At 51.1% G+C, this 21,930-nt stretch overlaps 2 protein-coding genes, 1 long non-coding RNA gene and 1 pseudogene across 9 annotated transcripts; 2 read left to right on the forward strand and 2 right to left on the reverse strand.

Moving 5' to 3' along the window:
* Positions 1–597: 597 nt before the first annotated feature.
* Positions 598–10,899, reverse strand: LOC306650382. Of its 2 annotated transcripts, none has more exons than XR_013760905.1 (3): positions 10,798–10,899; positions 7,551–7,634; positions 598–881 (listed from the first exon to the last, which is right to left on the reverse strand). It is a non-coding gene; the product is annotated as an uncharacterized lncRNA (long non-coding RNA). The 2 variants fall into 2 exon arrangements; XR_013760906.1 differs by lacking the exon at positions 10,798–10,899 and adding an exon at positions 9,767–10,152.
* LOC306650292 (large ribosomal subunit protein uL22-like) lies at positions 2,714–3,405 on the forward strand (annotated as a pseudogene). Its single transcript has one exon. The product of its transcript is annotated as a large ribosomal subunit protein uL22-like (transcript).
* On the forward strand, positions 4,838–12,339 carry PRRT3 (proline rich transmembrane protein 3). 3 transcript variants are annotated; one of them, XM_079122332.1, is made up of 4 exons: positions 4,838–5,053; positions 7,989–9,049; positions 9,229–9,390; positions 10,202–12,339. In XM_079122332.1, exons 2-4 carry the CDS (start codon positions 8,044–8,046, stop codon positions 11,971–11,973), a joined length of 2,940 nt encoding a protein of 979 aa, XP_078978458.1. In that variant the 5' UTR covers positions 4,838–5,053; positions 7,989–8,043; the 3' UTR covers positions 11,974–12,339. The 3 variants fall into 3 exon arrangements, with proteins under 3 accessions (XP_078978458.1, XP_078978459.1, XP_078978460.1); XM_079122333.1 differs by lacking the exon at positions 4,838–5,053 and adding an exon at positions 5,077–5,224; XM_079122334.1 differs by lacking the exon at positions 4,838–5,053 and having other exon boundaries at positions 7,645–9,049.
* A 625-nt stretch (positions 12,340–12,964) lies between these two features.
* Positions 12,965–21,929, reverse strand: CRELD1 (cysteine rich with EGF like domains 1). 3 transcript variants are annotated; one of them, XM_079122359.1, is made up of 11 exons: positions 21,599–21,929; positions 20,925–21,108; positions 20,598–20,680; positions 17,042–17,152; positions 16,630–16,721; positions 15,771–15,947; positions 15,592–15,687; positions 15,033–15,116; positions 14,763–14,858; positions 14,417–14,551; positions 12,965–13,646 (listed from the first exon to the last, which is right to left on the reverse strand). In XM_079122359.1, exons 1-11 carry the CDS (start codon positions 21,919–21,921, stop codon positions 13,432–13,434), a joined length of 1,596 nt encoding a protein of 531 aa, XP_078978485.1. In that variant the 5' UTR covers positions 21,922–21,929; the 3' UTR covers positions 12,965–13,431. The 3 variants fall into 3 exon arrangements, with proteins under 3 accessions (XP_078978485.1, XP_078978486.1, XP_078978487.1); XM_079122360.1 differs by having other exon boundaries at positions 21,623–21,928; XM_079122361.1 differs by having other exon boundaries at positions 21,338–21,781.
* Between the last annotated feature and the right edge of the window lies 1 nt (position 21,930).

A 21,930-nucleotide genomic window follows, 5' to 3' on the forward strand; every position in this document is an offset into this window, starting at 1 on the left:
GATTTACTGAGATCATAGCGCACCACTATAGCGAGCAAAAAATAACTTTTCCAGTCCTGGAGATTGAACCCAGAGGCATTTCATCACTGAGCTACATCCCCAACCCCCCTGCCTTTTTTTTTTTTTTTTAATCTTTTTTATTTTGAGAGACAGGGTTTCATTAAGTTGCTTAGGGCCTTGCTAAGTTGCTCAGACTGGCCTCAAACTTGCTGTCTGTTCTCCTGTCTCAGCCTCTCAAGAGAGTCACTGGGATTACAGGTATGTGCTACCATGCCCAGCCCAAAAACTTTTTTAAAAGATCAGGTTTGTTTAGTTGGTACTGGTGGAGAAAGAATGAGTTAAGACTCCAGAAGACCTTAAGACTCAATTTGGCCAGCTTAGTGACATCAGAACGCTCATGTCCCCAGAGCTAAGGACAGCTGGCAGAGCACGGGGCAGGTGCACCAACCCACATCAGGTCCCACCGGCCCTGCCTTAGTTTATTGGTTGTGCTTCCCAGAGTGACCAGCCAACTGTTCTGGGCGTTATCCAGGCCTGAGAATTCATGCCTGCCAGACGCATCACCCTTACCTTTTCCTTCCTTTCAGGATACCTTTGAGTGACAGCTCCCAACAGCTTCCAGATGTGCTGGTCTGAAGTCCTTTCTACAGAGCTCCCGGTTGGAGGGCCTATTTTCATAGAGTCTCCTCCAAACTGCAGGGACCATCTGGGAGGCATGGAGTTTTCATCTTCCCCCCTCTCTCCTCTCTGAGGTGCTTCCAGAGAGGCAGAAGGGTGTCATCATCATTAAAGAACCAGCTTTGAAGTCCAACTTATGGCCTTTTTAGCTGCTGTGTGACCTTTCACAAGTTGCTTAACCTTTCTGTGCTTCCACTTGTGAGCTGTACAATGAAGAACACAGTGATATACAGGGTTGCTGTGAGGGCTTAAAAAGAAGAAGCCACACAAGGCGTGTGCCGCAGCTGTTAGCAAGCTAAGTGCTTGGCAAATGGGAGCTACTGGCTACCACTCTCCCCCACCTCCCAGGTTCTGATCCTTGTTATCCCAGAGCCCCCAGGTTGAAACTGAGAGATCCTTCTGGAGCTGAGAGGTTTTCTGCTCACACCTGGTACTTAATGTTCCCCCCTCACATTCATTTTCACTCCCTATGTCTCCTCTTTCCATAGGATCAGCTTTCATCTTGGTCTCTGGCCAAGGGGATCATGATCTCTCCTGCCTTTGTCTAAGGTCTCAGAACCCCTGCCAGTGGGTGGCTTGGAAACCCTGTGGGATTGGGGCTCCAGACTCCAAAGAGGGCAGTCCTGCAGACAAGGGCTAGACACACACCCGCCCGCCTCAGGAGAAACTGAGGAAGAAAACCAGGCCAACGCTGAGCCTCAGCTAAGGGGATCTTGGCATCTCAAAAGGAGGCATATCGGAGGGTCACAAGGGGCAGCAAGAGGAGCAGCCTGGACCCTGCAGCTTCTGTAGTGACTCTAAGACTGCACTCCCACCAAAACTGCCCACAGGGGAAGAGGTGAAAGACCCCTGCAAAGGAAATGAGGATACTCTCAAGAAGGACAAACCCCCAAAATGCCAGTTATCTGCAACATATCTGAATCAAGATCCAGAGAACGTCCAACAAGGATAGAACAACTGGTCAGATCTAACAAGGCAAAAGCAACAACAAACACAGGTCAAATGCTAGACTGAGGGTCAAGAAACCAAGAGCACACAAGAGATGAGGAAGACCTAGTAGATCCACATTGTTTAACAAAATGGTGTGGCCTGCCAAAAACATCGATTTAGCATGAGGTGATATGTTACTCAGCTTTCTGTCACTGTGACAAAATGCACGAGATAAGAAACTTATAAGGAAGAAAGGTTTATTTTGGTTCGCGGTTTCAGGGGTTCAGCCTGCGGTCAGCTGAATCCACAGCACTGGGCCCAAGATGATGCAGAACATCATGGCGGAAGGGTGTGGCAGAGGAAAGCAGCTCAGGACATGACAGCCAGGAAACAAAAAGACAACTCCAATCACCAGGGACAAAACATAAACCCCAAAGGCACCCCTCATAGGGCCACACCCTACCTGCCTACAGTTATCACCCATTTAATCCATATGAATGGTTTAATCCAGTGATAAGTTCATGCCTTTTATAATCGAATCATTCACCTCTGGAAATTCTTGCATTGTCTCTTGGAGGAGGGTAGGGGGGACCTCATATCTAAACCATAAAGTCCTGTTGGGTTTGGGTCTGCTGTGGCACAGTACAAGATGTCAAGAGCATGTGATATGGGCTGGGGAGATAGCTCAGTTGGTAGAGTGCTTGCCTCGCAACCACAAGGCCCTGGGTTCAATCCCCAGCACCAAAAAAAAGAAAAAAAGAGCATGTGGTAGGGAGTCCTGTTCACCTCATGGCAGCCTGGAAGCAGAGAGTGAGGGAGTGGCTGGGGTCCCAATAACCCCTTCAAGGGCCAACCCCAGTGACCTTTCTTGCACTTATCCCTGCCTCCAGAAGGTTCCCCACCTCCCAGTAGTAGCACCACAGGCTGGTGACCAAGCCTAAACACATGAGCCCTTGAGGGGCGATGCAGATCCAACTATAGGAGGTCATATTAACACAGGAGTAGATACTAGGAAAGGGGAGGTGAAAGGAGGTCATATTAACACAGGAGTAGATGCTAGGAAAGGGGAGGTGAAAGGAGGTCATATTAACACAGGAGTAGATGCTAGGAAAGGGGAGGTAAAAGTTCGGCTTATGGCCAACAGGGTTCATTCCCAAGAGTCATACTTTAAGGGGTGCATTGTTGAGCAGTAAGAAGCAAACAGGAGCTCTTCCTGTAAGCGGCCTCAGGTGATCTGTGGAAATGATCCGCTACTCCCTTGACCCAGAAAACCCCACAAAATCATGCAAATCAAGAGGTTCAAATCTTCGTGTTCACTTTAAGAACACCCGTGGAACCGCGCAGGCCATCAAGGGTATGCATATCCGAAAAGCTACCAAGTACCTGAAGGATGTCACTTAAAAGAAGCAATGTGTGCCATTCCAGCGTTACAATGGTGGAGTTGGTAGGTGTGCCCAGGCCAAACAGTGGGGCTGGACGCAGAGACGGTGGCCCAAAAAGAGTGCTGAATTTTTGCTTCAAATGCTTAAAAATGCAAAGAGTAATGCATTAAACTTCAGGGTTTAGACGTAGATTCTCTGGTCATTGAACGTATCCAGGAGAACAAGCACCCAAGATGCGAGCCGTACTTAGAGAGCTCACGGTCGGATTAACCCACACAAGAGTTCCCCCTGCCACCTCGAGATGATCCTCGCTGAAAAGGAAGAGACTGTTCCTAAACCAGAAGAGGAGGTTGCACAGAAGAAAAAGATGTCCCAGAAGAAACTAAATTAACAAAAACTCATGGCATGGGAATAAATTCAGCATAAAATAAATGCAAATAAAATTAAAAAAAAAAAAAGAGCAAACAGGAGAGATGCCACAGCAGTGAGAACCCAGAATCCTGTTCTGAAAGAAACGGAAGGAGAAGACTCCAGAGAAATGAGAGATGCCTTTCCAATTTGGAAGGGGCTCACAGGGAGAAGAGAGCTGGTCAGATGATCTGGTGAGATGAGAACAGCCTGTACCACCTTCCAGAATCCAAAGAGCTGCAGGCTGACCATGCGGGGACATACCTGTAGCAACATCTACTTGGGAGGCTGAGGCAGGAGGATGGCTTCAGCCCAGGAATTCAAGATCAGCCTGGGAATATAGCAACACCCCATCTTAAAATAGAATTAAACAAACAAACGAATAGAGCTACATGATGCAGGCCCCAGCATCTACCAGCTATCAGGAACCGAACACTTAAAATTATAACACATGAGACACACTGAGGGCTGAGGATTGCTTTTGTATCAGAGCCAGGTGCGGGAAAGTGATTTTCACTCAATTCTGGAAAGAAAATTTTTCTTTCTTTTTTTTTTTTTTTCTTCTTTTCTTTTTTTTCTTTCTTTCTGTTTTATTTTTAATATTTTTGGTTCTGGGGGTTGAATCCACTTTACCACTGAGTGACATCCCCAGCCCTTTTTATTTTTCATTTTGAGACAGGGTCTCACTAAGTCGCTAAGGGCCTCGCTAAGTTGCTGAGGGGGGCCTTGAACTTGCCATCCTCCTGCCTCAGACTCCCAAGTCACTGGGATCACAGGTATGTGCCACCACATCCAACTAAGCCTGCCTATTTCTTGTGTGGATTTCCCTGAATGGGTTGAGTGTAGTGATGGATATCGGGAACTGTCCAAAGAGGGACCTATGGACATTTGAAAGTGTCCATCAGACATGAAAATGTATAGAGTCACCGATCTAACCATGCCTCAGGTAGAAAATTGACAGGTGTCAGCGTGCACAAAGATATGCATGCAAGAACGGCCCCCATTCCTGCTGGTAAATGGCTACAGACAAGCTAAGTATCTAAATACAAGAGACAGGAAAAATAAAGATTACCAGCTGATCATATACAGGTGTTCTCAATAGCAAACACAGAAGTGAAGTAGATCCGTGAGATCTGTGCCAGGATATTTTGTGAGGTGAAGCAGGGAAAGCAAGTTACAAAAAACAGCACACATAGTATGATCTCATTTCTATTTAAGATGTATATGTAACTGCATTGGAAAATGATCGGGAAAATGCACATCAAGCTCTAGGGAAGATTTACCAATGGTGAGTATGTATGCGTATGTGTATCCCTATAAGGATACAGGTATATAGATATAAAGGAAGTGAGCTCCCCGTCCTGTGAGGTATGCAAACAGAGGCTGGCTCTCCTGCTTGCAGGGATGCTGCAGGGTTTCCCACATCCCCGGGAGGTGACCTCAGCTCTGCTCTGAAAGAAGCTCTGAGCAGAGGGGAGATCAGGACTGGGAGGAGAGTCCACCCCTAAGGGGAAAGGGTTAAGCGCTGGCGCTCCTGTGGGCGGGCTCGGCGATCGGCAGCGCCGGGCTCTGTTAGCCAAGTCTGAGCATCTCGGAGGATGCGGCGTGGAGCGGCTGCGGGGACGCGCGCAAGGTGAACGCGGGGCTGCGCCCAGGTGAGGAGCTGGCCCTGGGAGGGGGCGATGGCAGGGCCCAGGCAGGGCGCGTGGCCTGCAGCCCCCCTCGCGGGGGCAGGCGACAAGGCCTGCACAGAACCCACCCCCACCCAGGACACTGCGGGAAGGCGCGGAGCCAGGGAGAGAGGAGACGGAGGAGGAGGAAGAGAGGTAACCCGAGATGGACCAGCTCCTGCAGGCTGCCCTGCGGCAGCCCTCGCCCTGCCCCCAGGCCATTCTCTCCCGGTTCTGCGGCAGGGAGATCTCCCCAGCCCCCAGTGTCTCTCCAGCAGTGGGTCCCCAGCCCTGGGCCAGCCCCCGCCTCATCTGCAGGTGCCCACATCTCTCTGATCGGGGGTGGTAGACAGATGGCATCTGTATCACGGAAGGCTCAACCGAAGCAGCTCCTCCTCTGCAAAGCTGTCCCAATCCCCTATGCAAGATGAGCCACTGTGGGCTTCATTACCCCTTGTGTGTCCACTCAGCTGGCTGTGTGACCTTGGGCAAGTTGCTCAACCTCTCTGAACCTTGGTTTCTTCCCCTGGGAAATGGGTATACTCCTACCTGCTTGTAATAGGAGGGCTGAATGACCTATAGTTAGTACATGAGCCTAATGGGTAGCTCAACCCAGGAGCGCTATTATGAACCAGTACCTGTGTTATGGGCCTCTCAGGCCATCACTTTAGTATACCCTTAGTTCCAACTCTGGAACTGAGACCTTTTTATGGGTCTCCAGCCCCTATCCTGGACTTGGAGCAGAGCGCAGTGATGGGAGAATGTCTGAGGAACCAACTAAGCAAGCTGTAAGGCAGAGTCTGAATTCAGGTTTGGGGGATGGGCTCAAGAGGTCGTTGAACCCCCCTCCCCGCCCCAGGAAATTGTCCACCACCACTGGTGAGCCTGGGCATTCTCTTGGGAAAGGCAGCTTCTCAAGGTGTGTATGAGCCACCAAGCATCAGGAACCGGGGAGCTTTGGAGACAGCGGTTTCCCAGAAAGGAAAAGAACAAGGCCGTGGCCCCTGAACACACCCAGGGCTGTACAGTCCTGGCAGCCACTGTGCCCCTGTCCTAGTTGTGGTCCCCTCCCGTCACCCTGGCCCCCCTGGGGACAGACTCCCAGGAACAGGAACCTTTTAGGGAATACCCACTGGGGCCAGGGGTACACGGGGGCTGAGGTATGAATTAAAGAGACAGGAGCCCCAAGCCCACAGGGGAGAAAGGAGATCGTTATACATGTAACCATGACAGCCAATGCCAGGAGGATCAGGAACGGAAGACTTCCTGGAGGAAGGATGCCCAGGCTGAAGTGAGCCGTACTGTTCCTGAGTATCTGCACTGACCTCTCTTCCATGCTCCCATGGTCCCCATCTCCAAAGGCTTCCTGGGACATGAGGAATAAAGTCCAGGGGCCTTATGATGGCCTGCAAAGCACCTTTCCATCTAGCCCCTGCCTTCCCGATTTTTTTTTTTTTTTTGGGGGGCGGGACTGGGATTGAGCCTGGGGCGTTTTACTACTGAGCTACATCCCCAGCCTATTTTAAACATTTTGAGATAGGATCTTACTAAGTTGCGCAGGGCCTCACTAAGTGGCTGAGGCTGGCCTTGGACTTGCCATCCTCCTGTCTCAGCCTCCTGAGTTTCTGGGATTACAGGTGTGCATCACTGCGCTGTACTCTGACTTTGCTTCTCCTTTGCTGCTCTAGCCATGCCAGTGTTCTTATTTCATGAACTCATTAGCTCATGCCTGTCTCAGGACCTTTACACTCTCTGTTCCCTCTGCCAAATGCTTTTCCCTCCAACCTTCAAATGTCTGGCTCCTTCTTATTATTCAACATTGGGCTTAACTATCACCTCAGAGAGGCCTTCCTGGCACCCCCTGTGTAAATGGGCATTCATTCCTCGATTTCTTAACCCTGTTTGATTTCCTTTATAGCTTAACTTGTCTAAAATTATTTATTGTCTGTCTTTCACTTAGAATGCCCAGCTCCATGAGGGCAATCTTATTGCTTTATCCCCCAGACCTGGCACACAGTGTGTGTTCAATTTATTTGTTGAAATAATTAAAAGAAATGGGGAGAAAAAACTTTCTGGATAAAGGGATCTAATGCTAACTAAGCCCCTATTATAGGCCTGGCCCTATGTGTCTTGTCCTTTAAGCCTCATGAGAACCCCCTGAGGTTCTCTTATAACCATGTGCTCTTATAACCATGTGTCATAGGTGAGAAAACCGTGAGGCAGAGGAGTGAAGTCAGGCACGTTGGAGCACACCTGTGAACCCAGCAGCTCAAGAGACTGAGGCCGGAGAATCGCTAGCTGGAGGCCAGCCTGGGCAGCTTAGCAAGAACCTGTCTCAAAATAAAAAGGGTTGGGGATGTAGTTCAGTGGTAAAGCACTCGCCCAGCACATGTGAGGCTCTGGGTTGGATCCCCAGCATGAAAAAAAAAAAAAAAAAAAAAAAAAGAAAGAAAGAAAAGAAAAGAAAAAAGTCATCACTCACCCAGAAAATGGCAAAGCTGGGATTCCAACTTGGTTCCTCCTCAAAGACGGGTGCATATTCTTCTTCCTCTCTACCACTCTCTTACTGAAAAAAAAAAAAAAAAAAGGATTTCAATAAGTAAAGAAAGAGAAGACAGAGGGTATTCCAAGCTGAGGGCACACAGGAGGAAAGCCCTGGGAACTAGGGCAATAAGTGAGCAGCCTGGTATGGCTGTGGCCTTAGAAGGTCAGGAAAGGAGCTTGTATTCTCTCCTAAGGGCAAAGGGGAGCCATGGAAGCTTTTGACACCGGGCAAGTGACATGACCAAAGATGCAGTTTTAAAAGTTTACAAGCAGGGGCGAAGCCGCTGCCTGTTTCTCTTCTTTCTTTCCTACAAGCCCCTTAGGGAAGCCATAGGAACCCCCAACCTTCACACGTCATCCTCTCTTCTCTTTTTAGGCTCAACCAGTGAGGATTGGAAGTTGAGGGTTCTACACCCAGACGTCCGTAGATCATGGCCCCATGGCCCCGGACACATGGCTTCCTACTGCTATTACTGCTGCCATCCCTGGGGGCTGGCCCTGCCCTGGGCAGGGGCCTTCCTGGGCCGCTTGAGGACTCAGAACCCCATGTGATCCCAGGAACCCATCCCAAAGGCCCTGTGGGCTCAGAGTCCCAGGCCTTTGACTTCCTCTGGGAGAACCCCAGTGATGAGGGGCCTTGGCACTCAGATGTCCCCCAGACCCCTGCTGAAGGCCCTGAGAGGCCTGTAGACTCTCCCCTTGGCCCAGCCCTGCATGGGCCCAAAGCAGCTCATGGGATTCCGGGAGAGCGACTCCCAGTAACCGATGACCTCCAGATAGTTCGAGGGTCCAGCTCCCAGGGCTGGACAGGACCCCCTGATTCACAGGAGCCTCCAGAGCCAGAAGCAGCAGTCCCCCACCCAGTGGGTGCCCCCCATCTCAGTTTCATCCCAACTCCCCGACTTCAACTCAGGGTAGCCACGGTTCCTCCTGTTCCACCGGAGTCCCAAGGTCAAGCAGAGCAGCCACCACCTAGAGATGAAGGTCTGAAGGCCAAAGCCAAGATCAGGCTCCCAAAGACTTCTCCCTCAGACCACCAGGGCCCTGCCCACACTCTTGAGCCCCATGCAGGTGCTGTCAAGAGGCCAGTGCTAGAAGAGGTTGGCCATGAGGAAGATTTCCAAGAGGCAGTTCAAGGCCCCCTCTTCACCCAGCAAGATCCAGCAGCCCCCAATGCTGGCTCAGTATCCCCCGTTGAGGTGACAAATACTCAGGAAGCAGGGGCCCAGCCAGATTTGGCATTGGCTAGGAGCCTTCCTCCTGCTGAGGAGTTACCGGCTGAGCCTCCCAAGAAGACTGGAGCTGGGGAAACCTGGGAAGTCAGCTCCCCAGGTCCCCAGCCCATGCAGACTGACCTCCCTGATGTTAAGGATTCCCCAGGATCTCAGCCTACACATCCTCCAGCTTCAGAGGCTCCTGATGGGAAGCCAAAGCCAGGTAGGTATCAAAGAAAGGGTGCTCAGCAAGGCTGGGAAGGGGCAATGTTCCTGGGCAGTCGGAGGCCCCAGTTCTGTATGACCTCTAGGTCCCATTTTCCTCATTTGAACAAATGAGGAAATTGATTTTGGGGACCACTGGAGGGTCAGGTAAGGTGGTGACTACATTTGTCATTTCAGAGATAGCAGCAATGAATGGAGCTGACCCCATCTCCCCCCAGCGGGTGAGAGGAGCAATGGAGGTTCCTGGTACCCCCAAGTCCCTCATCCCTGGTCTGTTAGACCCTGGCCCAGCTACAAACCGAACGGAGAGCCCTATGGGAGCCCTGCAGCCAGGTGAAGGTACAGATGGGGGTCTGGGGGGAGAGAGGACTCTGTCCAGAAACCGGAAACCCATGTGATGTATGTAGAGGTGAAAGGGAGCCCAGGAGTAACTGGAGATAAACACCTGCTTAAAGAAATTGGTGCTGGACATGGTGGTACATGCTTGTGATCCTAGCAACTCAGGAGACTGAGGCAGGAGGATTCCAAGTTTGAGGCCAGCCTCAACAACTCAGCAAAGACCCTGTCTCAAACTAAAAAATAAAAGGAGCTAGGGGTGTTGCTCAGTGGTAAAGTGATCCTGGGTTCAATCCCCAGGACCAAAAAAGAAAGAAAGGAAAAAGTAATTGGCAAAGAACTTTTTCAAACAACTGAGTATAAATAAATTAATACTTACTGGGTACTTTGGGAGAAGTTATTTCCTCTTTGGGGAGCTAGAATGTTCTAGCATGTAATGTGAATAATTTGGTGCTGTGATCTCCAACTGACAAATCTCTGGAGGAGTTTTTTAAAAATCCCAGTGCCCAGGCCACATCACAGGAAATTCTGATTCCTTGGTCTGCAGGTGATTCTAATATGCAGGCCATGATGAGAAATACTGGGATACTTTTTTCCTCAATAGGATCCTTGATAAAAATGGTAGTTCACATCCACTGCATGCTTACTGACTGTCTGGCACCATGTTAAACATTCTTCACGACCCGGTGAGGCAGGTGCTGTTATCTTCTTTTGACAGATGTTAGAAAAGTTAAATGTTTAACTTGACAACCACAGTAGAAAATGATGGAAAAATCAAGAACACTTTTCAAAAGGCATTTTAATATTATTGCAGATGAAGCCGAGGAGTGGCCCGGACGTCCCCAAAGCCATCCCCCAGCACCCCCAGTCCAGGCCCCATCAACATCACGACGGGGCCTCATTCGTGTCACTACGCAGCGAGCCCTGGGTCAGCCGCTCCCTCCGGAGCCCTCAGCCAGCGCCACAGCTTCAGCGCCAGCTTCCGGCCCGCCAGCCAACGCCACTGCACCTCCCCTGCGCTGGGGGCCCCTTCGACGGGTGCTGAGTTTTTCCTGGGAGCTGCACGTCTATGGGGTTGGAGTTCTCTTCCTGCTGCCTGCCTTATTGGCACTGGCCACGCTGGCAGCCGCCCTGGCAGGACCCCGGTTGGCGCTAGTGGCCGCGGTGCTGGTGCTGGTAGCTTCAGGGCTACGTTCTGCCTACATGCTCACCGACCCTTATGGCGCACAGGCGCGGCTGGGAATGCGCGCCGGCCTGGTGCTCTACAACCTGCCCTTCCCCTTGCTACTCACGGCCCTGGCGGCCCTGACCCTACTCGGCCTGGGCGTGGGGCTACCACAGCCTCTACAGAACCCGCTCCTGCTGGGGGTTGTGGCGTTGGTTCACGGCGTGGGGTTGCTCATGACAGACCTGTTCTCTTTGAGGCCCGTGCTCAACCTCCTGGCGCAGGGTTTATCCTGCGCCTGGGGCGCGTCGGTGGCTCTAGGCACGCTCTGCCTGTGCCGTCGCCGCCTGCTAGAAGGCCCTCGGGGCTGGGATGCCAGCCCTGGCCCACGGTTGTTGGCCGTGGCGGGCTCACTGGGGCTGCTGGCCAGCGGCTTGCAGTTGGCGGCTGCGCTCTGGCTGTACCCAGGCCCAGGCCGGGTGGGCCGCTTTTCATGGGCCTGGTGGGGTGTCCACTTCTGGCTGCGTCTGCTGGAGCTGACCTGGGCGCTCGCCTTGGCACTGGCCGCTGTGGCCGCCGCACGACCCAGGCCGCCCACCGAGCACGCTTGCTGGGCTAAGTTGCTGCGCCTGGCTTGCCCTGCACCTTCGGGCAAGAGCGAGGTGCCAGAGAGACCCAATAACTGCTATGCGGGACCCAGTGGCATCGGCACAGGCGGCTTGGATATCAGCAAGAGCCTCATCCGCAACCCGGCGGAAGGCGGGCCGCCTGTCACGCCCAATTCAGGAGCCTGGGGCTCGGTTGCGTCGCTGGGTCGCGGTCCCCTTGGTGGCCCCGGACTATCCCGCAGCAGCGTGGGGCCGGCGCCGTCGCTAAGCGAGCTGGACCTGCGGCCGCCATCGCCCATCAACCTGAGCCGAAGCATCGATGCTGCGCTCTTCAGGGAACATCTAGTGAAAGACAGCGTGTTCCAACGCTGCGGCCTGCGCGGCCTGGCCTCCCCACCGCCGGGGGGCGCGCTGCGGTCGCGTAGGGGCAGCCACCCAGACGCCGAGCTCAACGGTGCGGGCTCTTTGCTCCTCCGCGGCCGCTGTCGGTCACTCAGTGATGTGCGCGTGCGCGGGCCAGTCCCGCCGCACGTAGTTGACGCGCCGGACGGGACCGCTGCTGCCTCTGGCAGCTCCCTGGACAGCTTCTCCAGAGGCTCGCTCAAGATCAGTTGGAATCCGTGGCGTCATGGGCTGTCGTCGGTGGACAGTCTGCCCCTAGATGAACTTCCCAGCACAGTGCAGCTACTGCCCGCTGCGACACCAGCCCCTACATCCTTTCCCGCCCGGCCTGGGGAGCCCCAGGGCGAGGTGCAACCGCGCTGCAAGCCCGGGGACTCCCGCAGCGCCTCCAGCGATACCATCGAGCTCTGAGCTGTCCTGCCGCAGGACCTGGATCCTGCGCTGGATACCCACGCGCCGTGGCCGACCAGGACAGTCGAGCCTTTGAAAAACTGGCTTTCCTGGGTTTCCACCTTACTGCACACCCGACCCCACCCCCGACAGCCAGGCGTGATTCACCCGCCATTTTTGTTGTTTTTTTAAATATCTCTATTTTTTTCAGCAGGTATTTTGCACAGAGGTCGTGACTTACAGGGAATACAGGGTGGAGGTGCATGGATTTGAGCATGGGGAACAGGGGACAGGTGCCCCTGGTTCCTCACAATGTGGAGAGATGAGCCTCGCTTGTCCTGATCGACTGTCCTCTTTGTGCCAAAGAAATAAAATCTTAAGATTTGGCTCCCGCGTTCCTCTGGTCAAGCCAGGATCCTGTACCCCACGAGAGGACAAGTTGCTCAAGGCTTTGGTGATAACTATTGGTGTCTTATCGGGACATCTGTTCGGCACTGATTTCAGCTCTCAATATCCATCATCTTGTGTAATTCTCATCTTAAGGCTAGGCACGGTGACTCACGCCTGTAATCCCAGCAACTCTGGAGGCTGAGGCAAGAGGATCTCAAGTTTAATGCCAGCCTCAGCAACTTGGCAAGATCATGTCTCAAATTTTCACAGAGGGACTAAGATGTAGTTCAGTGGTAAAGCACCCTGGGTTTAATTCTCAGTACAGGGGGGGAAAAAAAAAAAAAACCTCAAGTCTGAGTGGAAAGCATTACCAGATCCATCTTAGGAATGAAAGGAGTGAAGTTTAGAAGTGAGTCATTTATCCAAGTCCTGCATATGACAGCTGGTACTGAACCTAGAATTCCACTCTTTCATTGGTTCCTCTATCCTCCTCCTAACACCTCTCCAGGGCCAACCTTCTGTCTGTCTTCCCTCTACTTCATCAGGTCAGCCCTCTATTTCCCAGAATGTTAGAAAACTCCCCAAGGTAGTGGTGGGGGACAGGCAGTAAGACTGGAGTTACTCCATTTTCCAATACCTTTCTTTATTTCCTGAGATGAATAAATAAATTGATGGCTGAGGGGGATGGGGTGAATACAGAATAGGAGCTGGCAGCATGCAGCTGGCAGGAGAGGGCTGTGGCAGCCCTGCCCCTATGGGGACCCCACTCATACTGGGCACGAGCCAAAGCTCTCTAGCAACCACCATGAGGAGAAACTTTTCAAGTTCACACATACTGTTGTAAAGGCTACCCAGTCTCCCCTCACCCCCACAGGTGAGATTTCATGAGATCCAGCATCAGGGCTACTTCTGCACCCCAGGGGCCACACCTGCCCAGGCCTGAGTGCCTGTGCTCCTCCATAAGGCAGGAAGCGGGTATTCACCCCACTCTCCAAAATAAACCAAGCTGCCCTGAGTGTCTATCTGGAGAGAGGCCCGAACAATGGGGGCAGCCTGGGTGGGAGGAGATCCTGCATGTGGTGACAGGGATTATCTGCCCTTGATGAAGCCCTCCAGCACTCGGTCACTGCGCTCTGACAACCAGTACCCAGTCATGGCTGCCACAGCCCCAATGAAGATGGCAGTGAACACCAAGTCACCCTTGGCAGCAAGTGTGGCCAATGCACAGATGATGACACCAAAGAACATCTGCTGCAGCACAACCAGCTCGTCCTCTGTCATCTCTGAGAAGAAGCCCGCCGACTCTGTGGAGGAGGAGGAGGAGATGATGCAGCCTGTCATTCCCACTCCTGTTCCTGGCAGTTCCTGGAGCTATCCCAGGACTCCCACATACTCAATGGCTGCTGCCAGGACTGCCCAGCACACCAGGCACACAGCATTGTTTACTGCTCAGGACTCCACAAGGCCATTTACCCCAGTCTTGCTAAATGGAAAGCAGGCTCAGAGAGGTGGAGGGGCTTGTCCAAGGCTGTGCAGTGGGCAAGTTGGGGGCAAAGCACATGCAGTGCAGTTCCAGCACCAGATCATCCCCATTTGAATACCAACCCTGCAACCTGCTTGCAATGTGGCCCTGGGCAGGTTGTTCTGCCTCCCGGCATCTTAGTTTCCACATACATAAAATGGAGATGGGAATCCGTATGGTCTTGGCTTGTTTCAAGGAGCTAAATACATTAATATATGTCATGTGCCTGGAACAGTGTGTGAACACAGTAAGAGCTGTGGAAGTATTTCCTAATGTCACGGCCGTGATTACCCTTCTCAAACTTCCAGCCTATGGCAGCTCTCAGGCACCCAAAGCAAGGAGTGGTACTACCGTATAGATGAGCAACAGGCTTAGCAGGGTGACTCGATGCCAGATTAACTCTCATTCTGCTCTGGGAGGTAAGGCCACTAAAAGCCAGGTTGGAGAGAAGGTGCAGGATCCGGGACTCAGGGCAGCCTCAGTGGGGGCTGAGTGGCAGTGGGGATGGGACACGGCCTATCGCTGCTGCCGCCACCTGGAGAAGGGGCTCACCTGGGATCTGCTCCTTCACACAGATGCCTTCCACCTGTTTGTAGCCCTCAGCACAGATGCAGCGATAACCCCCCTCAGTGTTCTCACACTGCTCGTTCTCTCCTGGACACACTGCAGTCTCACACTCATCCACATCTGGAGGGAGAGTGGGGAGGGTCAGAGTGCTAACTGCAAGGCCCCCACACAGCACCCCTGACTCAATCCCATTCACAACCTGACATCTCCCTCTCTTCTTGCCCAGGCAACATGCCCCCTTCTTTCCCCACCCTGCCTGTATTCCAGCCCCTCTCAATTCACGGTGGACAAGGCCCTCCCAGATGCCTCTACCCGTCAACAGAAGACTCACCGAGACACTTGGAGCCCACCTGCTGGTAGCCAGGACTACACTTCTTGCAGCGGCCTGGCCCTGCTCCCATGCAGCCCAGGCAGGCCTTGGCACAGTCTAGAGAAGGGGGAGACAAGCATGACAGCTGCCCCTAGGCCTGGGGAAGCACTCAGAAGAGGAGGCCCAGGGGACTCTGGAGTCTGAGAAGGCAAAATTTTGGAGGGATAGGCATGTAGCAGCACCTCCTCCCCTCCTCACACCCACAGCCCCTTCACAGGAGTGGACACAGACCTCGGCACTCATAGGAGCCTTCTGTGTTCACGCAGAACTGGTCAGCCCCACAGCTGGCTCGCTCGGTGCCACATTCGTCGATGTCTGCAGAGATGGAAGGGGTGGGGATTTCAATCCTTAACTAATTAGCAAGGAAGCTGAGGACAGGGTTGTCAAGGTAAGCCTTCTGTCGATGGCTTAGTCTTTACACTTGTCCCTATGAGTGGTGAAGCAGGAACCAAACCAAGTAATGAACCCAGGTTTCCTGACCCCACATTCAGTGTCCTTGTTCCTCTGGCTAAACATTCCCCAATTTTCAAGACAGCCAAAGTGACACCTGCTCCAAGAAGCCTTTCCTAATTCCTCACCACCACCTCCACTGAGCTGCATTCTGGAGCTCCCTCTCTAGACATAGGTCAGTCTCCACTCTAAGTGCCTGGTTACTTTTCTGCCTTCCCAGCCAGGATGAGATCTCCATGAAGATGAGGACGGTGTTTGTCTACCTCAGGTGTGTGTGTGTGTTAGAAAATGAAGCCGGGCCCCGCCCATCCTCCCTAGGACCACACAGGGCCCCACTTACCTACACACTTGAGATGATGCAAGGCCCAGCCCTTCTTGCATTGCAAACAGTTTGATTCCTCAGGTCCCGAGCAGCGGGCACAGGGGCCAAAACAAGCTGGGTGGAATAGGTGTGGTATAAGGATGGGCAGGCAGGTGCCCTTTCTGCCCTTGCCCAGCACCACACTGTTGGCTACCTACCCGAACATACCAGATGGCTGGCGTTGCGCTCCGCCTCAAAGTAACCAAGGCCACACTGGCCACAGGCCTCACCCCCATAGCCGGCTCGGCAGTCACAGTGCCCGCTGCCCCCTCGTGTCCCTTCCCCTTCGCACTGCCCGTAGCCGCCGCACGGCTTCTCTGTGCCCCCTGGACACGCTGTGGGCAGACACCAAACTGGGTGAGACCATATGTACCATCTTGACATAGAAGACTATGTTCTGTATAACATCAAATACATTTGGAGAGGAAAGTTAATTTTCATGATTACATATTTTGTCATAAAACTGAACAATCAATATCCTATTGTGGAACGCATAGCTTGTTTACAAATATTTTTTTTTCCTTTTGGTGGTGCTGGGGATTGGGCCCAGGGCCTCACACGTACGAGGAAAGCATTCCATCTCAGCATATATCCCCAGTCCCAAATCTTTTATAGATACTGAACTGACCATTTTAGTAGCTCTAGCCCTTTATCTTCAGGAGCTGGTAGTAAGTTCAGCTCTTGTATCAGGACTGGGGAGAGGCATGGATGGCAACAGAAAGGTAACTTAGTCTGGTCTGGCACAAGAAATGAAGAGGACAGGGAATTGGCCTTTCCCTAACACTTGGTAATAACCACAACTGCATCTCACTCAGTTCAGTCCCTGTACAGTTTTTCAAAGCCTTACCCTACTGATTTGCTCATCTCACCTGCCCCTGAGGCAGCCAAGAACTAATTAATGTTCAGAAGTTATCCGAATAGCTTCAGCTCACATAGCCAGCAAGGAGTAGAGCCAGAACTAGATTCCTGGCCTCAGCAAACCCCTCCCAACCCCCAAGAGGAACTTGAGAAACTCACGAAGGCAGGAGGGCCCGAAGGTGCCAGAGGGGCAGCAGAGCTTCAGGGAATCTGAGCAGAGCCACTGGAAGAGATCCGGGGCTTCCTGCTGCCTGAGGCAGGAGCAGGTTGGGTGAAAGGGAGGGGATGCTGAGACAGTGTCAGAGGTGCTGCTCAGCCCCCTACTGCCCAGAGAATCTCTGATTCCACCCATGTTGGGCATAAGGCCACCTGACCATGCCCTTTTCTCATCTTGCAGAGTTAAACAATCTCAGCATGGGGGCTTGGGTTCCCCAGAAAGTCCCTGGAAGATCTGGGGTCAGAAGACACTTAACTGGGACATGCACACACCCCCTACTTCTTGACCAAGTCAAGACTTTGCCACTGGGCCATGCCTGTAACCCACTCCCAGGGAGGCCTCCATGTCACTCACTTGTGAAACCACCAGCTCTCCACCAGCTCTTCACTCAGCTCCAGCAGACGATGGCACTCGAAGTCTGACTTGCTGCACACACCCTCGAGCACCTCTACCAGGCGAGTCTCACTAAAGAAACAGGGCAGGGTGGTGGGAACATGCTCTGCCCCGTCTACCACCCTCAGAACTCTCGCCACCTTTCTTGTGCTGTGATGACATCAAAGGAGAAGCCATGAGGTATAATGGAAGGGGCACTGTTTCTGGTTTTAATCTAGTTGTGTGACCTTGGGCAAGTCACTAAACCTCTCAGAACCTCTGTTTCCTTATCTATAAAAGGAGGACAATATCTCCCCTCCAGGTATGTTAGATAATACCTCAGTTCCTGCACGTGAACAACAGAATATACCCTTGCTGAATAGATATGATTAAGTATGTATCATAGGACTGGGAATGTAGCTCAGTGGTAGAGTGCTTGCCTAGCATGTCTGAGGCACTGCCAAAAAAAAAAAAAAAAAAAAAAAACACAAAAAAGGAAAACAAAATGTGTGTGTGTGTGTATCATATAACAAATGTTGGCATGGAAAATGGAGAAACTGGGAACCCTTCTACACTGCAGGTAGGAATAAAATATGGCATAACTGGCTGGGCATGGTTGCACATGCCAGTACTCCCAGCAACTCGGGAGGTTGAGGCAGGAAGATCACAAGTTCAAAGCCAGCCTCAGCAACTTAGCAAGACCCTGTGTCAAAAAAAAAAAAATGCTGGGGACTGGGAATATAGCTCAGTTGGTAGAGTGCTTGCCTTGCATGCTCAAGATCCTGGGTTTAATCCCCAACACCACACACACACACACACACACACACACACAAAGGGCTGGGGATGTGGCTCAGTGGTAAAGTACCCCTGGGTTCAATCCTTAGTACAAAAAGAAAAAAAAAAAAAAGGTACAATCATGGAAAAGAGGTTTCTCAATAAGTTCAACATGGAGCCATCATATGACTCAGCAATTCCACTCCTGGGCATCTCCTCAGAATGACAGAAAACAGGTGTTTAAATAAAAACTGCACATAAAGGTTCACATCAGTCAATCTTCTTAAGAGCCAAACGGTAAAAAGAACCCAAATGTTCATCAACTGATAAATGTTTAAACAAAATGCAGTGTATCTGTTCATTTATTCAGTCATAAAAAGGAACACTATACTGCAATATGGATGAACCTTGAAAACATTATGCTACGTGAAAGGAGCCGGACACAAAAAGCTATATATGTGGTATGATTCCAAAGGAATCAGAAAATCCACAGAGATTTCTGCTTCATTAAGGGAGATTAGTGGTTCCCTGGAGAAAGTGAAGAATGAGGAATGACTACTTGGAGGGTATGGTTTTTTTGGTGAGGGTAATGAAAATGTTCTGGGCTAATCACATGACAGACCCCTGTAATTCCAGCTCCTGGGGAAGCTGAGGCAGGAGGATTGCAAGTTCAAGGCCAGCATTGGTAATTTAGGGAGACCCTGTCACAAAATAAAAAATAAAAAGTACTGGGGATGTAGTGCAATGATAAAGAGACCCTGGGCTCAATCCCCAGTAGAGAAAAAAATAAATAAATAAAAGAACGTGTTCTGGAAATAGATAGTGGAGATGTTTACACGACACTGTGAATGTACTAAATGTTGCTAATAAATTTTTTATGTGTATCTTATCACAATGTAAAAAAAATTAATATATAAAACTTGGTGTATTGTGTATTTAAAGAATTTGGCATGGTGGCTGGCATATAGAAGGTGATTAAAAAACACAACTGCAAAGAAATAACCCAGGAGTCACAGCCAAGGGGTCATCTTGGCCAATCCCCTCACTCCTAAATGAGGAAACTGAAGAACACTGGAGGAAAGGAGATTGCCCAATGTCATAGACTAACAAATTTTTTTTTTTTCTTTTTTTGGCTGTCCGGGGGATTGAACTCAGGGCCACTCTACCATTGGAGCCACATCCCCAGTTCTTTTTATTTTTTATTTTGAAACAGGGTCTAGTTAAATTGCCCAGGCTGGCCTGAAACTTGTGATCTTCCTGCCTTAGCCTCCCAAGTCACTAAGATTATAGACATGCACCAGCTGGCCCAGCAAAACTTTTAATCTCTGGTGGGCATCACAATATAATCTTTTCTTTCCATAATCCCATGAGAGAGGCAAACAGGTATTAGTATCCCCATCTTATAGGTGAGGAAACTGTGGCACTCAGAGGATAAGTGACTTCCCAAGGTTACAAACTGGTAAGGACTGACAATCAGGTCTGTCTAACTCCAAGTCTTTACTGACCCCTTCTCCCTCAGATTTTGAAAAGGTAAAGGTATCCAGGTGTGGTGGTGCATACCTATAATCTCGGCAACTCTGGAGGCTAAGGCAGGAGGATTCCAAGTTTAAGGCCAGCCTCAGCAATTTAGCAAGGCCCTAAGCAAGAGAACCCCATCTCAAAATAAAAAATAAGAAGGATTGAGGGATGTGGCTCGGTGGTTAAATGCCCCTAGGTTCAATTACCTGCTCAAAGAAAAAAAAAAAAAAAAAGGGAAAGAAAGAAAAGGTAGAAAGCCTAGGGCCCTCGGGTCCAGCTTTCTGAATCTCCCTTATCTTCCTTGTGGCTTTATGTACTGACTATATGCTGACAAACAAATTCCTCTTTCCAGTTCCTGACTCTCCCATGAGATTCAGAGTAGATTGGAGTCTACTTGGATGTGTAGTTGACTTCTCAGCCCAACACCTTCAAACAAAGTACCTGATCCCAACCCCTCCCCTCAACCTTCTCTGCAGTCTTAGCATCTCAGAAAACACATGCACTATTCATCCAGTGGCTCGAGTTTTATTCTACTTTTTCTCATACCTCCATAATCTGTCAACGAATCCTATTTGTCTACCTGCAAAATATACCCAGAATTTGACCCTTTGTTTCCATATCCATCACCAGATGCCATGCTAGTTCATGCTGCGTTCATGCCTCGGCTATACTCTAGCTGCCCAAAGGAATCTGCTTCTTCCGCCCTGGTCCCCTATAGTCTATTTGTCACAGCAGTGTGAGTGATTTTTTCAAGAAATAAATAAGACCACATCGCTTCCCTACTCAAAACTTTCCCATTACACTCTGGACAAAATCTAAACTCCTTTCTGTAGCCTTCAATGTCTAGGCCTCTGCCCTCAATTTTCATCACCCTCCCTTTTGCTCACTACATTCCAGCCATTTCTGAGATACATCAAGATCAGTCCTACCCTGTGCGCAAATCCCTTCCCACTTTCTCACACAGCTTACTTCTTTACTTCAGGTCTTTTTTCAAATGTCACACCTGGAACACCTTGTCTCCCACCCTCTGTAGTCTACCTTGTTGCTTTACTACTCTTGATCTGACGTACTTTACTCATTCACTGCTCATCTCCTCTACTAGAACAAAAGCTCCATGAAAACTGGACTTTGCTTCTTTGTCTACTCCTGTATTAACATGTTCTGTGATATTCACTAAGTGCTTGCCAAAAGCTCCAAGGTTGAGACTGGGAGCTAGAGTATGCTCCTTCTCTGCCCACGTCCTTACCTGTCTTTGTATTTAGACAACTTTTCTTCTTCCCAGGCAGTGTTTCCACCTCCAAAATTGTCCCGGATAGTTCTCTCCAGGCCCTAGATATGGAGAAATTTTAATAACAGCTAAGTACAGAGACTGACACATTTTAGCACTTTACTATCTAACTGACCAGGAAACTGAGGCACGGACAGGCAACTTGCCTATGGTCATCCCACTACGAAACTATAGTAAGGGACTAAAATATGAATCCATGCAGTTGTGCCTCTGAGAGCTTCCTACTCTCTACTGCTGTGCTATAATAGCTGAGACCCCCACCGTCAAGGCTAATGGTACACCCACCTTGTTGAAGCTGTCGACCAGTGCCCGGCAGGTATGACACGGATGGGGCTCAGGTGGGGGAGAAGAATGGGAAAGAGGAGAGGGCTGAAGACAGACAGGACCTGGGAGACTGAGGAAGAGGCTCAGGCCCCAGAGCAGAGCTGGGACTAGGTCCTTCGGGGACATCTTTACCCAGGATGAGGACCTGCGGATAAGAAGGGACGATAAGGAGCGAGGAAGGTTCACTGGAGAAGTCGGGTTCCAGATGAGAAAGAAAAGAGTCGGTTCTGAGGTGCCGCAAGGCAGAGAACCCAGGCCTGCGTAATTACAAGCAAAGGAAAATAAATTGGGGGACTAGAGAGGAGCGAGTGGGGTTGGGTGGAGAAAGAAGCTTGCTTAATCTTCAATTCCAGAAAATAAATTATCCCCGTTACCGTAGGGGAGGTGGCCGGGATCCTTGGCAAAGGGACAGGAGTCAGCCCATTGTTTTAGGGTCCAGATAAGAGTTATTAGGGGTCAAATCCACAGAATTAGGGAGAAAGGGTCAGATTCCAAATACTGGGAGAGAGGAGGCCGGATGGGCGGTCTTGGGGGAGGAGTCCGGAACCCCAGTCTTGGGAGGAGGAGCCCGGATCCGGATATGAAGAGAAGGGGTCAGGTTCGGAGCCTCGCAGGTAGGCAAAGTCACGGCTCACGAGTCAGCAAGGGAGGATCCACACCCGCCCAGACCACGGAGGAGGGAAAAGCAGCTACAGCCACAGCCCCTGGGCGCCGTCAGCGACGTCTTTTCACCGCCGCGGCTACCACCGCCTGCGTAAAACGTACAACCTCCACCAGCGCCGCAGTTCGGGGGGGTGGAGCCTGCCTCCCAGCCAATGGCGGCGGGCCATGTGCCATTACGTCGCTCCAGCATAACCAACCAGAGGCGGCGACGGGTTGCACCTGTTCGCGCTTTAAAGGGCCGCAGGGTTAAAGGAGACTTCGCTTGCCAGCCTAGCTGCTCCGCTGAGAGGCACATATGAACAAC

Source organism: Sciurus vulgaris (assembly GCF_902686455.1).
Source record: "Sciurus vulgaris genome assembly, chromosome: 19".
Taxonomy (NCBI): domain Eukaryota; kingdom Metazoa; phylum Chordata; class Mammalia; order Rodentia; family Sciuridae; genus Sciurus; species Sciurus vulgaris.

What these genes read in the sequence shown, in the direction of transcription:
- PRRT3 (XM_079122332.1), top strand. Translation starts at nt 8,044, where the DNA reads ATGGCCCCATGGCCCCGGACACATGGCTTCCTACTGCTATTACTGCTG. An exon ending in TGATGGGAAGCCAAAGCCAG is followed by an intron (nt 9,050 to 9,228) that starts GTAGGTATCAAA and finishes TTGTCATTTCAG; the next exon opens with AGATAGCAGCAATGAATGGA. An exon ending in AGCCCTGCAGCCAGGTGAAG is followed by an intron (nt 9,391 to 10,201) that starts GTACAGATGGGG and finishes ATATTATTGCAG; the next exon opens with ATGAAGCCGAGGAGTGGCCC.
- CRELD1 (XM_079122359.1), bottom strand. Translation starts at nt 21,921, where the DNA reads ATGTGCCTCTCAGCGGAGCAGCTAGGCTGGCAAGCGAAGTCTCCTTTA. An exon ending in TTGTCTAAATACAAAGACAG is followed by an intron (nt 17,153 to 20,597) that starts GTAAGGACGTGG and finishes CTGTTTCTTTAG; the next exon opens with TGAGACTCGCCTGGTAGAGG. An exon ending in GAGAGCTGGTGGTTTCACAA is followed by an intron (nt 16,722 to 17,041) that starts GTGAGTGACATG and finishes CTCCTGCCTCAG; the next exon opens with GCAGCAGGAAGCCCCGGATC.